Source organism: Morone saxatilis, unplaced genomic scaffold (assembly GCF_004916995.1).
Source record: "Morone saxatilis isolate NCDOM2014 unplaced genomic scaffold, NCSU_SB_2.0 Contig11, whole genome shotgun sequence".
Classification (NCBI taxonomy): domain Eukaryota; kingdom Metazoa; phylum Chordata; class Actinopteri; family Moronidae; genus Morone; species Morone saxatilis.
In genome coordinates this window covers 26,941,371-26,948,837 of record NW_023339663.1, presented here as the reverse complement: position 1 = coordinate 26,948,837, position 7,467 = coordinate 26,941,371, and the positions used below count along the sequence as shown (strand labels likewise).

At 40.8% G+C, this 7,467-nt stretch overlaps 1 protein-coding gene across 1 annotated transcript in view; it reads left to right on the top strand.

Annotated features, from left to right (window-relative positions):
* dhcr7 (7-dehydrocholesterol reductase) overlaps positions 1–6,250 on the top strand; it is a 6,861-nt gene extending 611 nt beyond the window's left edge. The window contains exons 2-8 of the mRNA XM_035682133.1: positions 1,004–1,112; positions 2,083–2,305; positions 2,376–2,466; positions 2,579–2,792; positions 2,882–3,086; positions 3,906–4,037; positions 4,465–6,250. Of these exons, the coding sequence (XP_035538026.1) occupies positions 1,006–1,112; positions 2,083–2,305; positions 2,376–2,466; positions 2,579–2,792; positions 2,882–3,086; positions 3,906–4,037; positions 4,465–4,929 (1,437 nt within the window). The 5' untranslated portion in view covers positions 1,004–1,005 and the 3' untranslated portion in view covers positions 4,930–6,250. The remainder of the gene's footprint in view (positions 1–1,003; positions 1,113–2,082; positions 2,306–2,375; positions 2,467–2,578; positions 2,793–2,881; positions 3,087–3,905; positions 4,038–4,464) is intronic.
* Positions 6,251–7,467: the final 1,217 nt, after the last annotated feature.

Here is a 7,467-nt window from a genome sequence, read left to right as displayed (position 1 = left end):
GGGGAGAGAGGGAGGGGAGAGAGGAAACCCAAAGTAAACTGAATTGTTAAATGAAATAAAGAATGATCCTGACCTAATACAGGCTCAGTGAGCAGTGTAGAGATGAACAATGAATTGATATATTATATTATCAAAATTGCAATATGCAACTCTCAAGAGCTGTACTGTTTTGATGAAGGTAAAGTCTGTGACCAGCATTATAATGAAGTACTGTAGTGCTCCAGAGGTAGCCTGGTCTACATGTTCGGTACAGACCTCCTCAGGGGTTTTTTTTTCAGTGAAAATTCAATTTGGGAGGCAAAAAAGATCATTGGCACAATATCTGACAAAATACTCACAATATGATGTGTTTACCGTATTATGACCAACAACGAGCCATAGAAACTGGAACACAGGCAGGACAAATAGAAACAGAGAGGAGTTCCCCTACGAGGAAATACCCAAAAGGATTTTCCAACATTAAGTTCTCCTTTGTGAAGGGACAGCAGCTCATCTAGTCGCCAAATATGTGTCTGTAGATGTATTTAATTATAGGAATTGTAAATGAATGTATGGTATTGAAAAATATGTGATTATTGTTTTTGGCAACAGCAATTTTTTTATTAATGCCAATAAGGCACAAAACATTATATTCCAGTTAAACAAACATGGTGGCATCAGAGCCTGCTGTACGTTTATCAAGGCTCTGTTTGTTATCGCCAAGGACGTGCACTTTAATTCCCCCAGTTACCTCTTTATCTGTTTATCTGGCTTGTGGAACTGTGCTCTGACCTCTCGTGATACTTTCACCTTTAAACGTGTGTTAAAATAGAACAAAATCTGTGAAAACAAATGAAGATGATATCTTTGTCCCCCATTGGTGCCATCACTGTACCTGTTGCTTGTACATTTGGTGAATGCCACTGTGTGTTGCGCTGCGGTAAAAGCACCGTAGCAGTGTGCAAAGTACAGCATGGTGCTGCATGACGACTGATGTTAACCTGATAACCTGATCCTTCAACAGAGATGAAAGGTGCAGTGACCATGGAGGCCACCAGGAGACGTACCCAGCACAGTGCCAATGGGAGAGAGTCTGAGGAGAGCCAGCAGCCAGCACAGTGGGGGAGAGCATGGTGAGTTGAAATGATGTAACAGGTTGCTAAAGGCCATCTTGTAATCTAATGCAGTGGTACTCAACTGGTTTCACCTTGGGACCAACATTTGTCTCATGGCCATTAAGTCGTAAACCTCACAGAATTCCAACCAGGCAAATGTAGTCTTCAAATAGGCCAGTAAACCTCACCTCAGTCTTAATTATAAACGGAGTAAACACATCCCAACTGCATGTAGCTTATTCTTTTGAATATTAAAAACATCAAAACAGGTGTTTCGCACCAACCAGCTGAGAGAGCGTGATTTAATGTACTTCACTAAAACACTTCACAAGGTCATCACAACGTTGAGTTTTGGGCCTGAAATTCAAACCTACACTCACCTAATTCAAAAACTCTTGTTAAAATGTAAATTGAGATTGAAGGGAATAACTTTAGAGTAAAAGTAAAGCTGTGATGTAGGACTTTTGAATCCAGCTGTCCAAATCCATGTAATTCAGTGATAGACTCATCCCAATATCATCTAAGTATCACCATATCTTTGGGATTATAGCATGATTACATGAAAGGTGAGGAGGAGGATGATGATGAACTGGTGACCTCATGCCCTTATGACCTACTGACATTAAACTATATAATGTTTTTAGGGACATGCCAGGGAGCGATGAGGAAGAATACAGAGTGCATCAAGTTCATAGTAATTCTCATAAAAATAGCCTTCAGTAGCGTATAAAGTTACATATGACATAACTAATGTTTAATGACGATGCTTTTTCTTTTTAAGTCTGCACAGGAGGCGTTCAGGCACAGTTTTGAGTGTAGGTCACCCACATTTTACTGAAGTTACGCATGTAAAACAGAAGAAAATAGACATGAAGGGTAAAAAACACATGAGACAGTCAACTGAACTTATGTGGACAAGCACTGAAGCTTGAATCTGCCATCATATTCAGCTGTTCTCATACTGTATGTATGTGTGATTCATTCTCAGGGAGGTGGACTGGTTTTCCCTGACTGCCGTGGTTGGCCTCCTCTGCTTCGCCCCTTTCATTGTCTTCTACTTTGTGATGGCCTGTGATCAGTACCAGTGCTCTGTCAGCCAGCCTCTGTTTGATTTGTACAGAGGAGACACCACGCTGCTCTCCATCTGGGCCCGCTCGCCCTCCTTCACCTGGTCCGCCGCCAAGATATATGCCATCTGGGTGGCCTTCCAGGTAAGAATAAGAGGCATTGTCCTCAGCTCTTGGCAAATGTTAGCAAGTAACAGGTTGTGTTGTCCCTTAGGTGTTCCTGTACATGTGCATTCCTGACATTACGCATAAGTTTCTTCCTGGTTACGTTGGTGGAGTGCAGGACGGAGCACGGACTCCTGCTGGTAATAAACACACATTACAGCAATCTGGCTCAATGCTTTCGGAGGGTGTGATAGAATTCTGTAATAAAATGTTGATGATCAAACCTGTGTTGTTTCCTGTTCACTACTTTAGGCCTGATTAACAAGTATGAGGTCAATGGGCTGCAGTGTTGGCTGATCACTCACGCTCTGTGGGTTGCCAATGCCCACTATTTCCACTGGTTTTCTCCCACCATCATCTTCGACAACTGGATCCCCCTGATGTGGTGTGCCAACATACTGGGCTACGCTGTGTCTACCTTTGCTTTCATAAAGGCTTATCTTTTCCCCACAAACTCTGAAGACTGGTGAGTTCTGGTAAACAGGACACATGTTCTACAAATTAGTACACAACTTTATCAGCTTGTTTTCTGGAATCCTTTTTGTATTTCTCCAGCAAGTTCACAGGGAACGTCTTCTACAACTACATGATGGGCATCGAGTTCAACCCACGAATTGGCAAGTGGTTTGACTTCAAGCTTTTCTTCAACGGCCGCCCCGGCATCATAGCCTGGACTCTTATCAATCTGTCCTACATGGCCAAGCAGCAAGAACTGTACGGCCACGTCACCTACTCCATGATCCTCGTCAACGTACTGCAGGTAAGGGGGAATATGGATGGATCACTGTCTGTTGAAGAACTGAGCGAATCTGTGTGCTGATCCTGTGGAAGGCAGAAAACTGAAAACATACCAAGAGAGATCAGGCTTTCATCATGGCAATGTTAAAGAGCGTATAAAAAACGATTTTAGATTTTTATTCGACTGATCAAATGTCCCGAAATCTTTGCATTTCCACCCTTACTCAGTAAAGTGTGTAAATCTGTGCTGAATGTGGTTACCTGTGTAAGTGATTTAATTCGAGCTGCATGATGCGTAAAATGTCTACTTTGTGGAAACTGAGTTATTACGTGTGCCCAGTCCACTGACAGTCCGTGCCTACAGTACAGCTGTATGGGATAGCATTCATTTTTGTATAATAGTGTATAATGATGACACCCTTGCAAGTAGTGCAGGTCTTTTATAATTGTTGCTCAACTGTTGCACCTTTGGTGGACCTAAAGAAATAAAGAGATGTTTTAGTTTTGCATTCTCCAACAAAAATAAATCCTTGGTCTACAGTTTTATAACCATTTAGCCTATAATGTGAACTTTACACAATTACTATATTCAAGGAAGCAACAGTGTTGCTCACTTGTTGAATGTAGTTTGAGTTTTCAGGATACATAACAGCAGAGCTGAACTGAACTGAATGGAATCAACACAAAACCATTCTGGATTTTGGAAAATGAAATGAATTGAATTAAATTGGGTTCTGTTAAAGATAAATCTCCACCCTTCTTTGACTTTATTAAGTTAAGAGTTTTTTTTAAAACTGCTCGTGGGTCATAATAACAACTGGAAGATTGTGTTTTCTCATAGGCCCTTTATGTGTTGGACTTCTTCTGGAATGAGGCGTGGTACCTGAAGACCATTGATATCTGCCATGACCACTTTGGATGGTACCTGGGCTGGGGTGACTGTGTCTGGCTGCCCTACCTCTACACACTGCAGGTAACAAACTCATGCATGCTAATCACACACAGTAATGATTATGTCTTCAATATGAATTGATATCTTTGGTGGTCCTTAGTGGCATCATGTTTAAATACCTCTCTGATATCAGGAAAAAACAATTTTCATAGCTTTTGTGGATTTTAGAGTAATGTCACAATGTAAAACTTCAGTGCTAATCTGAAGTTAAATCCTCTGTGTCTGTGTGTCACCCTCTATCAAATACTTGTCATCCCCATAATCATTATTATAACTTTTTCTTTCTAGTTAAACTTTAAAATTGAAGCATCTGAATGAAATGAAATTGAAAAAAAGAATGGAATGTGTGTGCGAGTCTCATCTGTATTTGAGTGTATGCCACGCTCTAGCACAGACATCGAAACAACAGATTCATTTGAGCAATAATAAATGTGTTTTTGCCCTTTAGGGTCTGTACCTGGTGTACCACCCAGTCGAGCTCACAAACGCTCACGCCCTGGCTGTCCTGTTGCTCGGCCTCATTGGGTATTACATTTTCCGCTCCACCAACCACCAGAAGGACTTGTTCCGGCGCACCGAGGGCTCCTGCTCCATCTGGGGCCAGAAGCCAACGTACATCGAGTGCTCATACCGCTCCGCCGACGGTGGCGTCCACCACAGCAAACTCCTGACCTCAGGCTTCTGGGGAGTGGCCCGGCACTTCAACTACACCGGTGACCTGATGGGGTCGCTGGCCTACTGCGCCGCCTGCGGCTTCGGCCACATACTCCCATACTTCTACATTGTTTACATGACCATCCTGCTGGTCCACCGCTGTGTGCGCGATGAGCACCGCTGCAGCAGCAAGTATGGCAAGGACTGGAAACGCTACACAGACACTGTGCCTTACCGGCTGATTCCTGGGGTGTTTTAGAGAGGGGAAGAGGAGTGGGAGGAGGGAGGGAGGGAGAGCGGTAGGGTGTGGGCTAAAATTAAGCTAAACATGAGCTGTGTGTGTGTGACTTTGTATGTGCGTGTTGTTTTATACACATCAGGAATACACTGACAACATTTTAGCACCACATTTCATACATATATTTTACATAGGTGTAGACTGCTGTACACATGTAAATGCAGGTACGGACAGTCTATTGCTGTATTTCTCTGCCTCAGTAAAGGCACTTTGATACACCATTCTGCTGCTTTCGTTATGCTGTGACCATTTAACATAGATAAACACATTTTTTTTTAAAAAGGGGAATATATCTTTGTAACTAGTGAGACCAAGCACAACTTAAACCACCTTGGTTCTGCAGGGGAGAAGTTCTATGACTATTGTGCACATTGCCATGACATTCCCAGCCTGCCAGTGCAGCTTTGAATGGGTTATATAGCAACTTCATAAAGTAATTTGTCAAATGAGGAAAAAAATAACCCATGACAAGTTAGTGAGTATGATAGTCATTTATCGAGAAAAATACTGAAACATTGCTGGTTCAGTTTCTCACATATGATAATCTGACTTTCTTTTTTGATTTATATCATTAGAAATGTAACACTGTATTTTGTCTGTTGCTTAGAAAAATAAGCAATTAAATGATGTCACTTGGCACTGAGATAGCCTGTGACAGGGCCTATTCATTATATTTGGCATTTTTAGACTAAATGAGTGATTAAAAATGAAAAACTGATATATTTATTAATCAATATGGACTATAATATTTTGTTGCTGCCCTACTGGCTTAATGGACCAAATGTGATTGCTGGCTCCACTGACGTGACCTGCCTCATAAAAAGTTATGTAATCTTTGTATAAAGGTTGTCTGAGTGCTCAGATTTATTCACTCAGTCATTTTCAAGTCTGACTGTAGGGGAAGTTTGTTACGGTTAGGTAATTGCTTGTCTTGTTGGTGAAAATGTCCCTCTTTGTGGTTGAGATGTTGGCATAAATCAGCGATGTTATAGACAGGTTTAAAGACTCATTAGACTATAAGAAGAAATTCCCAAACAGCAAGGAACAGCCCTTTCTTTTCTTTCTGCATTCCGAAACTTAACAAGTACAATCTAGTTAGATTGTATTTGCTTTGTGTTAATCCAGCATGTAGAGTAGTAGTGGTCTAGCCATGTTTAAGCTCCATGCTGATAGATCTTTTTCTGTCCATTCATCACATTTGTTTTGTTTGTTTTTGTGTCCTCATACCAGTACTGCCTTTCTTAAAGTGATAAAGTAACAAAATACATTTTATTCTATCTGTGTACAGTGCTTCTTTTTTTCAGAAATGTTCACTCATCTATTCTTGCTATTTCTGTTCTTGTGACATTCTCCCATTTTAATAAGTCAGAGTGTTTAATGTGTTGGATTTGAGACTTTGTTTATGTATCAGTGAAATACTTCCATAATTTGAACACCAGCTCACACCACTGCAGCCTTGATGCCATTTTTAATGTTCAACACTAGGGGGCAGCAGATGACAGCTAATCCCAGTGTTCATACAGAGTTGTATGTGTTTGAAAGAGTTGTGTGTGTGTGTGTGTATATATATATATATAGTAGTGGGTTTACTTAAGAGCATAAATTTCACATAATCACTAGTCAGTCATGTAACTGCTATCCCTAAACAGGAAACAAGCCACTCAAAACACAAATGTGTAGCTCCCTATTCAAAAAGGTTTTTGTCATTCAGCCAATACAGCCATACTGCACTGCTGTTATTATGCAGAAACCTTCACTATGTTATCACCATCATTAAGTCAGAGCAGTCGTGCACACATCTTAACTCAGCTCCCTGTAATTTCATTTGCAACATTTTGACCAAATACAGGTCTTCCTCAGACAAAGCAAATCATTAATCATGAACTCTCAGTCAACTGCACAAATAGTGTATACAGCAGAGACGTTAAAAACCAGATTGGTGAATGGAAAAGGAGAATAGTGATTAAAGGAAAGTTTGTACCAAAAAAGGATAGGAACCCCTTTGGATAGATAGAAGGTTGTGGAAGAAGTAAGTTATGATAATGTGATCTGATCAAAAGACCTAGAACAGGTTCTAAATTGACTTTGTAGTGATATTGTTTTCTCAAATTCTGCCAACATGGATGAGAGGTGCCTTAAGTTCTCTGTAAAAAAAAAAAAAAGGAAATTGGAACATCTTAAAGTCTGATATCTAAGCAAACTCCATCTGCTGATAAAGATCAAGTGATCTGACCAATAGCTACAGCTGCTAAATGGACCTTGTGGTGAGACTGTTTTCTCAGCATCATTGTCAGGGTATTCAAGGGTGAGCTTTCCATTAACAAAGGTGTACGTCTGAATACTACAAGCTACCTTGATATCACATCCAAGATACATTTTGAAGGTGGACCATAAGGGGTCATTCCTATGTTCCCAGGGTCTTATGTTACCCAGTTCTAGGGTTATGGTTAGATTTAGGGAACTTAGGACCCTGGTAACATAGATCCACTTCCAATGATA